Raw genomic sequence first — 19,675 nt, 5'->3', positions numbered from 1 at the left:
TTTAATTTCTAAACGTTACAGAACGTAGTTGTATTTGCAACACCAGGCTCCATCAAAAGCAACTGTGTTTTTATGAATGCAGCATGCAGTGGGATACTTTGGGGGCAGAGTACCGACCAAATTCATATGCTAAACTTTGTAAGTGTGATGTCTTAGTTTTGTTTAAAATTGCAGGTTAAATACCATATTAGCTTGTGTGTTCCTTACACTGAAAAAATATTTGACCCTGTGATGTGGTACAGATGGTAGAACTTTTTCACTTTTATATATTGTGACACGAAGCAGGAGCTTGTAGAAAGAAACAGATGAATGGCATGTGTGAGAGAGTACTGCACTTCAAAGATTTAAAAAAAATAAGTAAAAATTAACCAACATTTTGTGTGTGTAAAGTAGGCACAAAATAGAATATTGCAGTAATTTTTATGCATATGATATAGAATCTAACCTGATTGGGTATCACTGGGAAAGAGACATAGGATATGTCCTGTTTTTTCACTTTTATTATACACACTGACTTTTCAGAGAAATTTAGTTTGATATTTTTGTTGCAGGTACCCATTCTAAAAATCAAAACTTCAGACACATTAGTTCAGTTCTTTTCTGTTTGTAAGTCCATATAAAATCTAAATACTTTCCTGATTCTTCGTTCAAGTGCACTGAAGATTACTTTATGTAGTTTCCCGTGCAGCAGTTCAGAATTGGCAAGCTGCATGATAAACACATTCACAATAAACAAAGCACTAATTCTCCCATCTCTGTGTGTACACATAGGTTCTAGAAAAAAGTAAAACCTAGAAAATCCTAATATTGTCCAGTACAAAATACTTTTGAGTGTTCCATTTAGTGGGAGTGCTATATGAGGAAAGTGTTCCGGGATAGAGCCTTTGAGGTATATTTCATGTAAATTGTACAGGTATGTGAAAATCCCACCCACAAACCATTCAGAAAGGGTTAGGGTTAGAGTGGGGCCCCATGTGCGGGTTGAAGCTGGAGTCCTGTGAGCACAAGAACAGGGTGAGCTGTGGCCATGGGAGTGGGGGAGTTGGGGGGTTGAGCTGGCGGGGGAGGGCGGTGTTTAATGGGGGTGAACCGACATGGCTGTCAAGTGGCACTGCTCTGGGAAGCATGGGAAAGGGGGTCTTAGCCCACCTGGCTGCCCGCGAGGGCAGGCAGCTAGGTGAGCTAAAAGCCTTTCCCCTGCCTTCCCAGAGCAGTGCCTAGCGATGCTCTGGGAAGGCAGAGGGAAGGGGCGTTGTGTGAAAGTGAAGTTGCCTGAAGCGAGGGCTTACTGTATGTATCGGGGGTCAGCCACGTAAGAACGGGGTCGCGTACTATAGATTTGCATACTCCGAGACCTTACTGTATTAATGATAGGCTAGATCAATGTTCTGCGCAAGGGGGAGTTGAATTGGAGAGAGAGAGAGAGAGAGAGTGTGTGTGTGTGTAAATATACAGTAAACCCTCGATTTTTACGGATCCCGATTTAGCAGACTTCAGAAACAGTGGACAACCCCATTGTTCCTGAAGTCTGCTGGGGTCCATAAATTCCTGACACTCCCCCCTCACCCCCCCCCCAAATAAAACGGTTAAGGGACCTTCCACTGCAACATGGAGGAGCTGCTGCCAGAGCCATGGATGGCTGGAGGTGCCCCCATCGATGCTAGAGCTGCCATGCACTCCTCCCACCAGGGTGGGGTGCATACAGGAGTGTCTGCTGCCTGTGTATGCACCCCACCCCTGATGAGAGACACGCATGGCAGCTCCGGTGTCAGTGGTGGCTCCTCCAGGCACATGCAGCGTGACGTAGGGTCCCAGCTGTGATCCAGAAGCTCCAGCCTCATGCCAGGCTCTGGCAGTTCTGGCTCTAGCAGCCACAGTCTGGTGAGGCCCTGGCTTTTTGGCGGGGGGGCAAGGAGCAGGGGCTGAGGGAGCCTGCTGGGGGCGGGGAGGTGGTAGGTAGTAAACCATTGGATTTAATGGATTTTTGGGATTAAGGGACAATCCTTCTCCCCCATTGGTCTGTAAAATCGAGGGTTTACTGTATTGCCTTGTGCTGTTTCTTCACTCCCCTCTTCATTTCCTATAGTTACCCCGTTAGAGGACACTGCAATAGCCAGGTGCTGTGAGACTGGTAATGAGACATGCTGTACCAGATTAGCTTTACTATTCCATTTTGTCTGGTATTGTCTCTAACAGTGTCCTTTCTCAGCACTGGAAGTACAGGACACCCTGTGAAGGGTAATTACACAGTAACCTGTGTGTTCCTAATCACAAGTTGGGAGGACCTCTCTTTATAGCATAGTTTTCCATGCCCATAGAGAGTATCTGCCATATGTACTGAAATGCCTTATTAGCTCCCTAAGCAGGAATGGTGTCAGCTTTATTCTGGGAGCTACTGACAGCATGTGTTACGGAAAACTGTGCTCCCATTGAATTCAGGAGTAGTTTGAGGTACATGCCGTATTTGGAGGGTCGGAGGGGAGAGCCTCTGATAGCTGGTTTGGAAGCAGACATTGATCTTCCATGCTGGTGGGGGTGGTGGGAGGAGGAGGACTCATGACAGAGATTTAACAGCCCTGATGTAATAATCATTGTTTTCACTGAGGTTTCCCTCTTCTGTGTGGATGCTGAGGGGACATTCTGGCTCTGTTCTGCAGCCATAGCATACTATGTCTAATTGTGCTAAATGGAAAAGATAAGAGCTATTCCTTTTCCGTATACAGATAAACCACAGTTAAATAGCAAGTACTACAACACAGAGTCCTCACAAAGGTGCCAGCCCCGATCCTAAGTCATGGCAAATTACCAAAAACATATTCAGAAAGCAAATTAAACATTGTGTCATATTCTAAGATTCAGAATGCTACAAAAAAAAATGTCTGAAGGCATGACAATTATGTAGCTGTCTTTCTAGATGTGGATATAGTAGTCAAAATGCAAATGACCGTGACTTGTAGGAAATAGCCTTCACTATTTACTTGGGCCTGGCACTTCCGAGTCTCTAGATATTCTCTTTTCTGTGGACTATATATCATGCCTTGTGCTAAAGGTTCTGTGTGTAGCGTACAGAAAACTAAAATATGGGAGAAATACACTAAGTAAGTAGTGGCATGAAACACTGCAATTCAGTGTAAATGTGTTTGTAACAAGGAAGCTTGATTTGTAACTTTTCTCAAGACCATTTGTCAGTTTACAGTAAACGCCTGAGATATACACAAACAAGTTGTGCGTGTCTCGTGTTAATGCAACTGCCGCCACTGACCAAAGAGGTTTCTCCACTCTTGTTGGGGAGGCAGCCAGATGAGGCTGCTTGTTCACTGGCACTCTGCTATTTGCTGGATCCAGGAAACTGACCAGGGCTGCTGCCCTGGTCAGTTTCCTGGCTCCCCCGCTTTGCCCAGGAAATTTGATGTACCTGGGGGTTGTGAGAATGCAACCCCTGCATAAGTCGGCTGTCTACTGTATTGTGCAGTCACATGAAACACAGTTTAAATGTGATCTTTTAAGCAGCTGTATAGGGATCAGTTGAACAATATATAGTCTAGTAGTACTAGAGTTTAGTGATGTGGTGCTAAATTAGTTGCTTCTGGCAGAGATTTAATGTTAAATTGGGACTTCTTGTTAGGATTCCATGACTCCCATGGGACTTTTCGTTCTTCACCGCACACTCTTGTCCCATCCTGTACGACTGCAGTGTAAAGGCACGGTGGTAATTGGCATGAGATGACTTTAACTTTCTTTCATGGACATTTGAATTGAACACTTGGTTGTTGCGGAAGAATAAGCTGGCAAATAGCTTCAGTTGAAATGAGTAACTTTCATACAACATTTTAAAATTAATTTTCTACTGGAAAGGAGGAAATGCTTCTACTCGATAGAAGCACTTGCAGAATAGGGTAGAAACACTTTATTTCTCTGGTATTTTAAATGTTTGGTTTCAGGATAATATAAAATAGAACAGAAATAGCAATTACTTCACAGGAATGTTGCATAATCCTCTCAGTAAAAACATACATCTGCCATTAGCACTTGCTGTTAGTGTATTTTCCATACTCATTTCTTTTTGCCATGTCCCTAGTAACCAGCTTTTCTCTTTGAACTCTTAACCACTTTTTAAGCATTCTTCTCAGAGCCCAGTGTGTTTGTCCTTTCTTCTGCCCTTCACTAGATGCCACATTATCCCCAGACTCTTACCTGCCTTTTCTCAGCACTTCAGACCCCTGCTTCTAAATTAAAACGGCTTATTGATGTGGTGCTTTGTTAGCAGAGTAGCACATCATTGAGCTATAGCATAATTTAGAAAGTATGTTCCTAAAAGCATTCTGGAAACTGCAATGTGTCTGCGGACAGTTGCGTGAACAGTTCAGCTGGTTTCTGTAATGAGCTGAAGATTAGGGAGTTAGAAAGTATCTTCTTGTAATTTGTTCAATACCATCCTTTTTGTGGGGTACAAACTGTGTAGTGGAATCTCCTTTTGTATTGTATGTTAGTTGGCAAGCTTCTTGGGACTCTTTCTTCCCCTCTTCTGTAGTGCACCCAGCATGTTGTCAGTGCTGAGTGAATATTTTAAGAAGAAAACTATATTCTCCCTTTGCTAATTCCCTTCTCAGTTCTGTGAAGTAAATTGCTTCTGTATCAGTAACCTCATTCCATGACTCAAAGCAAAGTTCCAGTTTTTTAAATGCTGTTATAGCAGGTGCACAGAATTCAGTATCTATTGTTTAGAACTTGAGAGCTTGAAGTGGGGTGAGGTGGTGTTGTGAAGCTGAGTGAGGGAAATGTTGTCCTATGTGACTCTTTAGGTCAGATGCTGTGAATCTTTACTTGCATGAATAGTTCCATTGACGGTAATGGGACTGGTAATGGTTTTGCAGGATCAGTTTCTTTCATCACATGACCCCATAAGTTTAATTATTGTTGGAGAGGTGGGAGCAGTAAGTGGTTACAAAAGTCTCATCTTGAGCTACTTTTGAAATTGTAGTTAGCAATGTGAAAGTAAAGTAGTTTAATGAGAAACTGATGTATAATATTGTAACTCTTGTTTCTTTCTGAAAACAAATAGCACTATCTTAATAGCTTTTATGGAAAAATATTCTCTTAATCTTTAAAGGTTTGGAATGCTACTGAACATAAAGTTCTTAGGCACCACACAATTACCTAATTAATGAACCATACATGTTCTTCAACAAAAGTAACAAATTGTGAAAAAACTGGAATCTTTATATGCAAAGAAGGGTCTTTAAAGATTATGAATGTTAATTCACTTATGGCCTGATTCGGCCTCTTTTGAAACCAGTAGAAAGAATCTGAATCAGTTTCATATGTACAGACATCAAAATCAGCTTAGTCATGCACTGTTTTGTGACTAGACAAACATTAAATAGTATTTTTTATGTGGCAAAAGGGCCGTATTTGTACAATACCCTGGAATGTTCAAAATAAAACTTAGCTAGAATGTTTATCTTGTTCTTTGTTTACATAAGAAGAGAAGGGTTTTTCTTGTTGAGAGGCTGATATATTTACTAAATCCTTTCAACAGTGCAGGCTGCCTTAAAGATGGGTATTGATTTTAGTCTAAGCTCTCTCTGGAAAAAGTACCTGTTTTTAGCTTAACAAATGTAAGATGTTTTGACATGGGTATTGTAGTAAGAACAGCTGTCACCCTTAGTGAGTATAAAAAAAAGTATAAAAAAAGATTTGTTTGAAACTCCTGTAACCTATATAAGTATCAAAATATGTATTTGGCAAATCTCATTCTTCTAATGTGAACAGGCAATTAAAGCCCCAATTTTGCAAATACTTGGGGTCAGGCTTAATTTTATACCTGTGAGGAAATGTCTTTTACTTCATTTGGGTTACTCAGCAGCTTAAGTGAAGAACTTGAGTAAATGTCGGGAGGAGTGGGTCTATGATACACAGATCAGATGGATTTTTTCACTCCTGTAAGGCAATGTGAGCTGCCATACTTCTGCAATTTCCCTGTAAAATGAGATCTCTATCACAGCTAGCCTCTGAGAGGGAGTATTGAAAACAAGAAATCTGAGACTAGTGTTCACCTGCATCTCTGCTCATACTCTCCTTCTATGTGTCCTCTTGTTCCCCATTCTTCTGCTTCTCTGTCTCTCCTGGGCCACTCTTGCCTGTTTGGCGCTCTGGTCTCAGTGGTAGTTCCTGACTTCTTTTCTGCTAGTGGTTCTTGTCCCCCTGTAGGCTAATGTGATGGCTGCATTTTAACTGGCTCTCGATCCCTAGAACAGAAGTGTCATTTCTTTTCCTTCTGCACTGGTTTTAATGGAGGGACTTAGGTTCTTTCTGTGGTCTCTTCTTCATAGTATATTAGAGGTTTAAATACCGGAGAAGCAGATGGAAATGAGGAACAGCCCATGCCATGTGGCAGGTAACCTTTGTAGAGGTGAGAGTTTGAGAGCCACTAGGCTGTGTCATTTCATGAGAAGAGATTCTGCATTATCTGTGTGGGGAAGACCTGTTGTAACCCTAGAAAAATCACATGTCCAAAATCCAAAACAGTAAATTCGTAAGCTTAGCAGTAGTGTCTGCCAGCCCTGCCTAACTGTTGGAAGACTGACTGTTCAACACTATTAAAATATGCTGTGCTTGAGGATGTGCCAAATCAGGCTCTAAGTCAGTCGTTGTTGACTTTGGTGGCAACTGGTGCAGACTTACTGGGTTTTCGCTTCTTTTGCTGACTAGTGACACAGGCCATCTGGGGGGTATTTTATTGGAGAGTAGAAGTATTCTGGGTACAGTGTCCCAGGATACTGGTTCCTAGTGGTCATTAAGGACCCTCACACTCATACCCTGTGAAAGTCATCAGTGGCCTACGTTCTTGTGTGGACGTTGAGTGGCCAGATAGGACACTTCCTGCTAGTGCAGTGGCAGTTCTGCTTGGATTTTGTCAACTTGTTTTCTACATGAACAAACCCCCATTTCAGAAATCTCTGACTGTGACTCCCACATTAGTGCTGCATTGGTCTCCAAACATCATCTCTCCCAAAGCTTTTAGAAGTTTGCGCTTTTTTGTTGGCTTTCCAGTCTTTGGAATAAAGATTAATTGTGTTTAAATTGCAGAATTCTTCAGCTAGTGTTCTTAAGTAGTCTCAGTAAAATCATTATGCATCAAGAATCTGATTTTCAGTCACTTGGGCAAAAGTTTTGCAGTGTTGGTGATAGAGATCTAAATTCCTGTTTTGTTAATTGGTTAAATGATAAGTTGAACCAGTTAACTGAATAAACAGGTGGGTGGCCACCACCCCCATGGATGAGGCCTGCTCCAGTTGGGCTGGAGGACCCCCCGCTTATGGTGTCCAGGGAGGCTGCAGATGGCGGCTGCTCCATCTGGTTTGAAGCATCCCCTGCTCACATGCACCCAAGACAGGTGCAGATGAGAGCAGTTCCAGATGGGCTGGAGCACCCCCTTGCCTGTGGTTGACCCTTCAGGACTAGTGCAGCCCCCTGACTGAGTAGGCAGGGGACTGGTCCAGCGCTTAAGTGGTTAACCATTAACATGCCTCATAGGTGGTCTGGGGTAGTAGTCAGAGCAGGAGTCAGGTCTTGTGGACATAGCAGGCATCTAGTTTGGGGAGCAAAGCCCAGGGTCAGCACCACAGCCAACTGCCATTGTCAAGCCAGGGTCAGAAACAAGAATCCAAGTTGAGGGTCAGAGCTGAGGAGGGATGCCGAATGCTGGAGCCAAGGGTCAAATCTGAGTCGGGTCAGAAGTTGGAGACTTGGGTGAAGCCAGGACTAGTCCTTGAGGATTGGTGGTGAGGCAAAGGTCAAGCACAGAATAGGAGGATGGCGGGAACTGGAGTGAATGAAGAGGAGGAGGCAGGAGTTGAGCTGGAATCGGAACAGGGTTGGGTTCAAGAAGCAGGCATATAAGCACGAAGCAATTCAGCCCCAGTAAGAAGTTGCCTTGTTGCTTGGACAATCTTCTTGTGTAATCTCTTGTCTTAAATAGCACCGTTGGACCAAGTAGTGGAGCTGTATGATCTTCCAGCATTCCTGTGTGTGGTGGTTTGGCTGGGGTTATAGTCCTAGTATCTTCTCAAACAACAAAGTTTCAGTCTACACCAGGCGGAAGCCAGGATGTGTTATCCATCCAGGGACTCCTAGGCCTCTGTTCAAGACACAGTGTGGAACAGTTTACTTTAGCATAATGTATTCTGACTGAATCCAGAGGCAGCTTTTCTGTCTTCAGTGATGGTTTTTTAATAAAAATAGCCAAGGCTTTGCTTTGCTTTCAGCATGAGTGCCTTTACTGTACACTCTGTTGTCCCCTACAACATATCGATGTTGTCTGTTTTAGTTCTGTGGAGCCTGATTTTGGGAAGAGAACTTTATTGTCCCCAGCTCATTAAGTAACACCAGTTGGTAACCAGGATAATTACTTATTAAGCATTAAAAGAATCAGGTTACTATACAAATATCTGGGCACTCTGGGCCATGTATTTAACTAATGTGGCATTCCTTCCATCTATCAAATGGCAGAATTTGTTGGAGCTCACAGACTACAGCAGCGATGGGGAGGGTGGGGGTCACATTTGACAAGGTTATACCAGACCCAGCTTCCCCCCCTTCTGTGCTGGAGCCTTTTTGGTAAGAAGGATCAGGGTGGGGGCAACCACGGCCCTGTATAGCTGCATGCAGTGCTGGGAAGCATGTGCTCACTCTGGCCCAATGGGTATTGCTGAGGGGAAAATCTCCAACTGTACACAAAGTGCATGCACACTTTCCGTGGAGTGGATGCATGCAACCGAACTAGCACTATGGTAGCTAATCAGTGTTTGGGTTTTGTTGGTTTGGTGTAGTCAGTTTGGTGTGGGGTTCCTCCCCCCCACCTTTAGGGAGGCTGACACACTTTAGGGAATTTGTAGAGTGACCTGGAAAATACATTCTTTGGTAACATTAGGTGGTTATGACTAAGACAAGTCTTCAGAATGTGTTGTTCAGTTTGAATCATTTGTACAGGTTGAACCTCTCTCATCCAGCACCCTCGGAACTGGACCAGTGCTGGACAAAAGAATTTGCCAGACCACGGGAGGTCAGTTTTGTCTAGCACATTACTAACACTTCCTCTGCTGACTGGACTCTTCGAAGGGGTAAATTGGAGCTAAATAACAACACAGACCACTGAGAGCCAGGACTGGTGGCTGGAAACAAACTTTGCAGGACGTTGGGAAGTCTAGCCACACCCATGCTAAGTGGTCATCCAGCTAACTCAAATGATCCCACATTATGGATGTTGCCAGATTAGAGAGGTTCAACCAATAGTATAAAATCGATGTCCTACAGGTCCACTGGCTATGAGAGGGTTAGTATCTTGCATTGCTATTGTTTCTGTGTCCATATAACTTTTCCCTAAGTCACCTTTAGTGTAATTTGTGGTGTTAAATTGGCCTGATTTGTGTAAGAGTGAAATAATCTTACCCTGCCTAAAAGGCCAGTACTTTCAGACTAAGATTTAGTTGCATCAGCCATAAAAGGGGATGCATTCTGCCTGTATTCTTGATTTGTGCATAGTTGGGGGACAGATGTACTCAACAGTAATTGTTTCAATTTGTAAACATTAATACCACTGGTTATAACATGATTGTCAATTTAACATAATTTACTACATATAAGAGTAAGAAATCTGTGATAGCAGGACAGATTAGCTGTGATAATGCCTCTGATGCAGTGGTCTGGGGCTTAAAACAACAGTATTAAAAACATCTAAAAAATTCAGTAACTTATATGGAAAAATGTGTCATACTCTTTCAGAGTACAGACAGGCAAACATCTGTTGTACTTAATAAACACCTGCATAACTCCCATTGATGTCAACAGCTGAGATAAGTGATGTGTGTGTGCACAGCTATGCTCGAACATATCAGAAATTGAGATTTTAAAAAAATAAACTCAGATTTGTATTATTTTCTCCTATACAGTTGAGTGAATGTGTCCTTCTGTGAACACCGCCATCAGCAGGGGGTAACTTTTAATGCAGAGCCACTAGGATATTTATTAGAGTCCATTTTTCTGAGCAATGGAACTGTGTTTGAAGCTAGTAAATGACATGGTGTAATGCGTAAATATTGTGGGCTTGTATTTAAGGTTGGGGGTCACGATTTTCTTTTAAGCCCAAAATTATTTAAACCTGCCCTCCCCATCTTTCTCCTGTTATCAAAGTTAACATTGTGCACCCAGGTGAATAGTGGCTACAGTTGTAGGCTTCAGTGTAAATGATTTGTCGTCCTCTTCCCACTCTAATGTAAACTTCAGCAGCATGCTTAAGTTTCTCTTTGTCTGTGGGAGAAGAGATTTAAACCCTTACAGCTTTTTAACCTTTCATCTGCACAGGCGTATTCATACCATGCTGCTACATTGGTTTTTCATATTTCTAGATAATAGCCATGCATTGATCTGCTGCTAATCTGATGTAACCTTTTTTGTGTGCATTGATCATAACACTTGACTCATGGGAGGTGAATAAAAACCTAGTTGGCTGAACACTTCGTCATTTAAGGCTGAACTTAAATTGTTCTGATTTAGTTGAATGTTAAATGGACTACTACTCAGATATTTGATTATTTAAACAGCAGGTTGAAATGGGCCATCACTCAGAATGGATTTTTATTTCAGTTTTGCTACAGAAGACCTTAAATAAAACTGTCATTTTGGTCTGGGAGGCTGAGCCATCTGTTTTTCTGATGTATAATTAATATAACCATCCAAAAGTTTATTCATTGGTGAGCCTGGTCTCTGCGCTTGGTGCTGGGCAAACCTATTGAAAGGCATGGTCCGTTATGAATCCACCTACAGAACAATAAGTATTTTGTGTCATGATGTTTTTGCCCCCACCTCAATGACTTTTTCAGTTTTTTTTAAACACTAATAGCATTTTAAGAAGACAGTGCTGACAGCAATGACTTTGAAAGTGGATGCTAGATAGAGCCATACTGTCCATCAATAATGGTTTGGGGGAGGTGAGAAATTATTTCATTTGTATTGTAGTAGCATCTGAGATTCCCCCAGTTATGGGACCACTTTGTGCTAAGTGAAGACAAACCGAACAAAAAGATGCTCCCTTCACGAAAGGATTTACAATCCAAGTAAGGTATTGCTCTGAGAATCTTTCATTTTACAATGCATTTTTCCCCCTACAGCTGTACCACCAAACATTGCAGAGCTGAAGAATCTGGAAGTGCTTAACTTTTTCAACAACCAGATTGAGGAACTGCCTACGCAGATTAGCAGCCTTCAGAAGCTCAAACACCTAAACCTGGGGTGCGTAGCATGAAAGCAAGAATGGCAAAACAGTGGAGAAAAATGCAGAAACTATTGTTGGTTAATCTTTCAGTTAGCGTTCACTTTTTCTAAGTAGGATTGATTTTTATGACACTGTAGATAGCTCTGAAATTATGGTTTCATTGTAATTGTACCAAAAATTAAGTGTCTCAGAAAAATACCAGCTTTGTTTTTTAATTTGAAACAGCTTGAGGAAGAGACACTTAGATATGGTTTCTTTCAGATTACGTTGTTGTTTAGCCTATGCCAATAGCAATCCATAGATATTCACTTTATTACATTGAGATTTAAGTCTGTGTTATTCTATTTCATGCATGTGCAAAATTGTTCCCTTACCTGCTACCTTTATTCAGTCTGTGAATTCTGTGGCCACTATATGATTTAAAAACAAAAACAAAACAAAACAAAACAAAAAACTGCTTCGTACTTTACTTGCTTACCATAGATAAATTGTCTTCTAGAATATTAATGTTTGTGAGTTTTATTTAGGATTTCCACTCAGGATACAGGGATTTGTATCCATTCAGAAATGGATAAATTGTGGCCTCTTCAAAGAGTGACTTCTAAAAGCGTAATTCAACAAGGATTTCTATTGGAAGCCAAGAAGGATAAGCATTGGTGAAATGGAAGCATCCTTTAGTGTTCATCCACTTTCAGAGCTATTTCTTTCAACTACAGTTGGTTGTCCCTTTTTCTGCTTAACCACGATCAAAACTAGAGGTTTTTTATTTAACAGAAGTTCTGCAGGAAATATGTTTGTAAAACTAAACCTACAGTTGGGGTGGGGTGCGGGGGAGGAGTTGAACCTTTATTATGAAGCTATATTGTAGTTGTATTTAGTATATTTCCCTATACGGTGGGTGCAATTTTGCATGATTTTACAACTTTCTTCTGTGCGTGAATATTTATATTACAAACTCAAATCTGTAAATTTAAATCAGAGGGAAAAGACAAGCGCACCTCTGTTATGTGGGCTTGTCTCTACTACAGCTGGGGTCGAGGCTGTGTTACTCAGTCCAGTCAGGGTTGATTTAATGGGTCTAGTTAAGATGCACTAAACTGACTACCAGCCACTTGGACATCGATTCTGGCAGTCCAATGGCATGAGATAAGTTATGCAGTTGACAGGAGAATTTTTCCTGTGGATCCTGTGGTAAGTGCTAAGCTACATCAACTTGAGGTACTCTAATAAAATAACTCAGATGGCATACTTCAGATCCGCTTGAAGCTGTAGTGTGTGTAGACTGCCCTTAAACCCAAATACGTTTTAGCTAGGTTGCATGTTCTCTAATGAATTGCATCATTGGCTGCAGTGATATTAATATTTTTTGTTTTTGTGCTTTTTCAATAAAGGTACTTCTATTTCTTATTTTTCCTCCTGATTGCCAGCACATTGGAATAGGCTATGACAAAGGCTGCTTTTTATGTTAACTTTGTAGCATAACATTCCACTAAGGGAGCCCACTGCCATGACATCTGGGTGCTTCATGTATTTTAAACATTACAAGCTAACTAAATGCCCCTTAAAAGTGGTAAATTCCTGGAAGGCCTGTTCCACATTAAACCCACTGAGAAGGTTTTGCTCTCAGGAGCTGGATCAAACTCTTAGTGACTGTTGCTGAGACAGAAGAAATAATTTAACAAAAACACAAGAAAAAGCAACCTCACCTTGGCAAGGCTTTATAGCTAAACCTTCTTTATAGCAGCCCACAGGGCAGCTGGAGAGTTCATGCTCTACACCTCTCCAGGTAATGATCAGGTCACTTTGGGTAAAATATTTAAGCTTCTCAGGTCAACTTTAATTCTTCTAAGGCCTTCTGTATATTTTCCCACTTGCCTTTATTCTCCAAGTGGTTTAAAAATAAAATCTGAGCCCAATGAGAAAACACTCTGGTGGTCTCTTGGTGTTGCTAAGCAGTACATTCTTTTCCCTCTTTTAATTTCTTGCCTTTTCTTAGAGATGGGCAGGTTTTATCTCTGACTTTCAGAGCTTGGGCAGGTCAGCAGCTCAACAGTCATACCCAGACCAAAATGTTGGCCACTGCTCAGGCAGTCTCTGGGGCCAGCTGCACTGGCTGCTTCCGTGGGGTCACCGAAGCACCTGGCTGCAAAACTGCTCCAGCAGTCAGTTGTGTGGCTGGTCCCCAACACCACCTAAGCAGATGGCCCAAGGCTTTGAAAGGCCCTGGGGTCAACTTCAGACCTAACTCTTAAAACTGACTCTTGCAAATTATTGTAGCTGAACGGCATTGAGCTGCATGATTTAATAGAGATTTTTATGTGGTTGAGTTAAACAGTCCTGCAAACATGCCTTTTACAGGAACACTCTCTGAGCCTGAGGACTTGAGTACCCCCAATTTGACATGACCTAGCATGATGCAGGTCTCCAATCCAGGATGTTTTGTTTCAGCCAGATATGACAGTAGCTTTGTCTTTTGTAATGAACTCTCTAAATACTCTCAAGCTCTAACATCATAGGTGGTGTTTCTCCTTGATCTGTTGCCCTGAAACAGTTTCACTCTTATTTTATTTCAGCTCCTCCTTGCATTGTTTCTTTTGCTTAGCTGTCCAGCAATGATACTTTTTTTTAAAGGCAGTGCAGCTAGTACTCTGTTCTCTGCATGCATCTGATGAAGTGACTTGCAACTCATGAAAGCTTATGCTACAATAAAATTGTTAACCTTTAAGTGAACTCCTTGTTGTTTTAGATGTGCTTTTTTGTCTACTACTGTGAAAATCCACCCACGTTTGGGTGGGAGCTGTGCTTTGAGCATATTAACCACTGTATAATGCTGAGCATTGTGAAAACAAAGATCCTAAGCGTCACAACTTGGGCATCCAAATTAGCAGATACTGTGATATTCTTAACTCTGTGCCTCTGCTCCCTTTCTCTGGAAAGGGTCAATTAGGGATGATAACCTGTAACCGGTTATTTATGGTTATGGCACTTCCCAGCTGTCTGAGTGCTTGAATTTTCAACCTTAATGAAGTGTTTTGTGTATGTAAATAAGACCTGTAATGTTACATTGTTGTTTTTCCACTGCCATGATGAGAGCAGGTTAGACCTTGTTGACTGAAAATTTAATACCTCCCACCCCTTTTCATGACTTCCCTGTGACACAAGGGTTCCCAACCTTTTCAATAACATGGCACGCTTCAATGAGAGAGACAATTCTCTTCAGATGAATTGATTGCTCATAAACATCACCTTCACTTACATTTACTACGGTTAGTCTTACCAGAGAGGTTTCCAACATATTAGTTCATATAACAAGCTAGAGAGCAGGCACTTCTCCCCACCAGCCCACTGGAGTGGGACATGGCCTTGCTGCTTGAGCTCAGCTGGCATTGGGTTGTCAGTTTCACCTCAGGGTGGCTCTTTGCAGTCACGCTGAGGGGAAATTAAGGAAATGTCATGGCACACTTGGACACTTCTTAGGTCTCACTAGTGTGTTGTGGCACACTGGTTGAAAACCACTGTGCTAGACCACTCCATTCAACCTTTTGTGTAACCTGTTTGAAATTATCATCCCCATGTAACCTTCTTCTACCTTCTGTTTGTCATTCTTTGTTGCACTGTCTTGAATGTATCCACCCTCCCTCTTAATCAGGAATGGACTAAGTGGGGGTGCCCCCCGGGGGGAGGCATGAAATTTTGTAACTTTGGTGCAACATGAGTGGCTGCTGGGTGTCAGGCTCATCCATCACATTACGAAATGTTGAAATATGTTCCTGTTTTCATGTAGGTGTCGTCACATTTATATACCGATTAAAGTTTTTATTTTTTACGTGTGCCAAGAGGGTTTTATTCCACATGAATCTAGCTGAAATTTCTGTGGTTTTGGGTGACATTAGACAGGTTGGGAGGACCCCGCTAACTGCAGAAATGAAAGTGGGGCTTGATGTAAAAAGTTTGCTCACCCTTGCCCTAAACCATCTTTGCTATTGAAGACTGGTGAAGTCTTCTTGTTTCCCCTTTCTCATTGGCTCTGTAGCCATCTTAGATAAATGGGTCCCGATCTTCTGTGCTCCTTGGATTACTTGTATCTCTCTGCCTTTAGTGACTTAGCTGGACTGTATATCTTAAGGTAGGGTGCCTTGGCCTGGAAATATAGGTGACTCAGTGAAAACACAGCCATTATGACCTGAATAATTTTACTTCAATGTGATGAAAAGTGAACTGGCGTGAGATGAAAGTAACTTTATCAGGGAAAATGACAGGAATGGGTGTAGGGTAAGAGAGGGAAAGGAAAAGTCAGGGGCAATTTGTGGAATAATGATCTGTAAGCCTCAATCCTATGAAATGCTGAGGATTCTCCCACCCCCATCCCATTAACCAGGGGGTCTGGAGGGTTTTGCCAGGACCAAGAAATTAGGGTAGCCTCCTCTTGTTGAAAGTTCTTAATGTCTTCATCCTTTTTTGCTTTTGCCTAACTAGTGGAATGGTTATAAAAATATATTATGTGGGTCTTGTTTTTTCACCACCAACAGCATGAACAGGTTAAATACCTTGCCCAGAGGATTTGGATCTTTACCAGCTCTGGAGGTTCTTGACTTGACTTACAACAACTTAAATGAAAATTCCCTGTCTGGAAACTTCTTCTATCTGAGTAAGAAACATTTTTTTAAAAATATAAATCTTGCTGATATGGTGCTTTGCTTTCTACTGGTAAAATTTATTTCATGGACACCAAACTCCAATAGAATTTTTTAGATATATGCTTTTTTCCCCTTGGATCCTCTTGAATATTTCTACATAGCTCAGCAGTACATGCCATTGATATACAATCACCTGACACTACTAGGCATGCAAGGACTAGGTTAGTAATGGCATATTAGCTTTCTTGAGAGTAATATTTTTTCGAGTCACATACCGCTAAAACTTAATAGTAGCTAACAAGCCTCTTGGGACAATAAAGAATGTCCCCTTGCAGTGTGTTGACTATCTAAAAGTAACCCCAACCAGGTTTCCAGTTGCTTTTGTTGAAAACTGTTTTACCAGCAAGTAAGAGTATGTGTGTGAGTAATTGCATGCAGACATGTACACAGTGGTTTTGATATCTATATGTATATATAAAAGCATGTTAAGGTTACAGAGTCAAACACTCCAAAGTTGTGAAATCTCACAGTTCTGATTGGTTTGTGCTTTTTTGTCCATTTCCATTTTGGTGGTCTTTAATTATATATTGCATTATTGATTGTTTTTTTCCTATCTGATCTCAGTCTTGTTAAGTAAATTCAGTATTTTATTCAATATTTTTTGTTCTCATTTGGTGTGTGGCCCCAGTCTTTATTTACTGCACACCATCCAAACTCTGCATTGAATACAGTACTGTAGATTTCCTCCAGGACATTTCTGTGATGCTCTCATAAGAATGTGAGTGCTTAATGCAATGTTAATGGATTTAGCATTGGAATACTCCTCTGAGCTAGGGATGTGATATTATCTCTATCTTAAGGCTATGTATCCAAGGCATGGAGAAACTAAAGCAAAAATTGTCCAGAGTGCTTACTGATTTTTGGATGCCCAATTTGAGGCATCTAGGGCCTGATCTTTTCAAAGTTCCTAGAATTTTTGTAACAGCTTATATGTTCAAAACAGTTCCCCCTTTTCCCCCCTTAACTTCAGTTACAGCTGTGAGCACTTGGCCTTTCCCTAAGTATCTGTAGTAAGGCACCCGGGAAATGAGGGACATACAAGTAGTGGCCAGTTGTAAATGCTTTTGCTTGTGGCTTGCTAAGCTGGAAGATATAAACTCTGTGGCGGAAGCAGGGATAGAATTTAGTTCCCCAGGACCACATTCAACTTCCTTAATCGTAAGACCCTCTTTGTTTTTTCTATTGGCAATCCCTTATCTCATTCAGTAGACACCTTCAAACATCAGCCAAAAGAGTCCTATACACAGCGGCGTCTTTCGCTACACAGCCTAGATTTATTCCCAGAGCTGTATCCTTTGTGTGCACTGCATGAGGCTAGGTAGAAAAACTGGGATATGATCATATAGTTAGACTTTATCATTAATGCATGTGCACAAAGAGGCTCAGTTTCTGTTAAAGTCTTTGTTCTGATGTTTTGATTGATTGTTTGACTTCGGAATCTTAATTTGAACATATGTTTTTGTTTTTGGGTTTTTTTTCCAATTGGGATCGTAGCCTTAAGCAGAAAAAGTGACAAATGTAAGAGGGAGTCATGCTGATGTCTAAGAAGGACCTACGGATTATGAACTAACAGAAGAAAAAATATAAATTATAAAAAAAATTAAAAATTAGTGCAATGCAACTAACAAGAAGCTTGCAAAATAGACATGCAGCCTCCTTTCAGAGGGTGCTGGAGGTCTTAGTTCTCTTTCCGGTCCTCATTGTTGTCATCTTTTGGTTTAATTTTCCTGCAAAGTACCATGTACCTCCATGGGGCAATATTAATAGTAAGAAGCTAAATGTATGTTTTGGGCTTGTCTTTTTCATTTTTGAATTTTATCGTTGTGTCCTCTGCTGCAGAGAGATCACCTATGAAAATAAAAATGTTTTGATTTGGACTCAGTTGTGTTTGTATTCTGCTGCCCTGTTTTAAGCTCTTTCCACAGAGCTGCATGATGCTGGGTATAGTTAAATAAGTTCATTCCGAATCACAGCTTTTATTTTTTAATGTAAATTGGGTGATAACTAGGAATCAGATGCAATAAAAAGTAATTGCTCCTTCTGACAGCTGGGCATTGAAACTGTGTGCCAGAACCTGCCAGAATCTATTGTAGAAATTGTTAATTGTGTCAGTCCTTTTGGATATAGATGTTTTCCTGAACATACCAACAATACAATAAGGTAGTAAATCTAAGTTTGACCTGCTTGTTATTATTGTGAGCCCTGAGTATGTCAAAGGCTTTTCACCAAGTCAGGGTTATTAATCAAACCTGACTTTCTCTTATTGATCTCACCACAAATGGTTGGGCTGTATGCCACCCTGTTTATATATTGCTGTTTAATTTGCAGCCACCCTGCGTGCACTCTATCTAAGTGACAACGATTTTGAAATCCTGCCACCAGATATTGGGAAGCTCACAAAGTTGCAGATAGTAAGTAATTTATCTAAATTCTTGGAAAATCAATTCACTTTCGCAGCCCTTGTAGCAGTAGAATCTAGTCAATTTGAGAAGTAGTAGGGTTTGTTTTTCAGGAGTAGCCACTACATCTGGTATTGTTTCTTGTTTATCTTGTAAATAAATTGGAAGAATTAAGTGTTGTGGGGTCAGGGGTGGACAGAGAGCAAGTTGCTCTTTTAAGCGGCTTTATTTTAACTGAAAATTGTTCTGACAACTTCTATATTTTCTTTTAGCTGAGCCTTAGGGATAATGACCTGATCTCCCTGCCTAAAGAAATTGGTGAACTCACTCAGCTTAAGGAACTTCATATCCAGGGAAACCGTCTTACTGTGCTGCCCCCAGAACTAGGTAAGAGTGTAGATGGTCATTTTGTTCTTTTGAGTATTAACCATTATGGCACAATGTGTTTCCTGGTGATAACCTAAATCATCTATTAATGTCCAAGAAATAGCCTTTGCTGAGGGTATTGTTACTGCTGTTATCTGGTTATTCTCCAGATACAGACACTTTTTCTCCTATTGGTGTGGGTGTGGGTGTGTGGGTGTGTGGGAGAAGAGGGGCTTGTGTTTTAGTCCTGTTACACATTTGGCTGCATTACTTGTTCCCATATTATATGACTTGTACATTAGTCATATTGCAAAATTTTCATACCTCATTTGGCTTTTTACACAATTTCTTTTAAAGACCTATTTTAATTGTTTAGAGCTGCTTCTGTTGAAACCTTTGCTTCAGTGAGCAAAAAACACATTTTGAATTCTCAGTGGTTTGAACAGAAGTTGCTTTCTTTAGCCTGTTTTTGTAGAAATGGAAGTTTGGTCAATAAAAGTAAGAAAAGGCTACATTAGTTCAGAGGGTAGGGGCAGGTTGTTTAAATCTATATCTTAATATCTTAATATTAGTAATCTGACAGCTTTTTCCCTCAAAAAAATGGATTCCCAAATTGTGGGTTTGTGATTTCTGCCAGTATCATTAGTAACTTAATTTCCCTTAGCTAAAAGGTAATGGTCTTCATTAGAAATTAAAAATCAAGTGTATAGAGCGGTTGCATTGTACTTGTGTGTTTTGAGCTATGGGTATTGACTGCAGTAGAGTTCTGCCCATTTTCACAAAACCTTCATTTGAGCTTCCCTGTTTTGATACCCTTTACAAATGTCTGATTGGTGTAAATACACAGCAGGATCCATTAGCTCTTGCTCCGAACTTCTGAATGGTGTGTCCTTATCTTTACTAACTCCTTTCTAATAGTTACTGATACAAACACGCACAAA

General features: G+C 41.0%; 1 protein-coding gene across 2 annotated transcripts in view; it reads left to right on the top strand.

The window, feature by feature from the left end:
• The window catches only part of RSU1 (Ras suppressor protein 1), a 179,519-nt gene that overhangs the window by 48,304 nt on the left and 111,540 nt on the right, over positions 1–19,675 (top strand). For both annotated transcript variants that reach the window (XM_074984813.1, XM_074984814.1), the window contains exons 4-7: positions 11,169–11,289; positions 15,802–15,920; positions 18,298–18,380; positions 18,641–18,755. In XM_074984813.1, coding sequence (XP_074840914.1) covers positions 11,169–11,289; positions 15,802–15,920; positions 18,298–18,380; positions 18,641–18,755 — 438 coding nt within the window. The remainder of the gene's footprint in view (positions 1–11,168; positions 11,290–15,801; positions 15,921–18,297; positions 18,381–18,640; positions 18,756–19,675) is intronic.

Source organism: Carettochelys insculpta, chromosome 2 (genome assembly GCF_033958435.1).
Source record: "Carettochelys insculpta isolate YL-2023 chromosome 2, ASM3395843v1, whole genome shotgun sequence".
Taxonomy (NCBI): domain Eukaryota; kingdom Metazoa; phylum Chordata; order Testudines; family Carettochelyidae; genus Carettochelys; species Carettochelys insculpta.
This window is presented reverse-complemented; position numbering and strand designations above follow the sequence as displayed.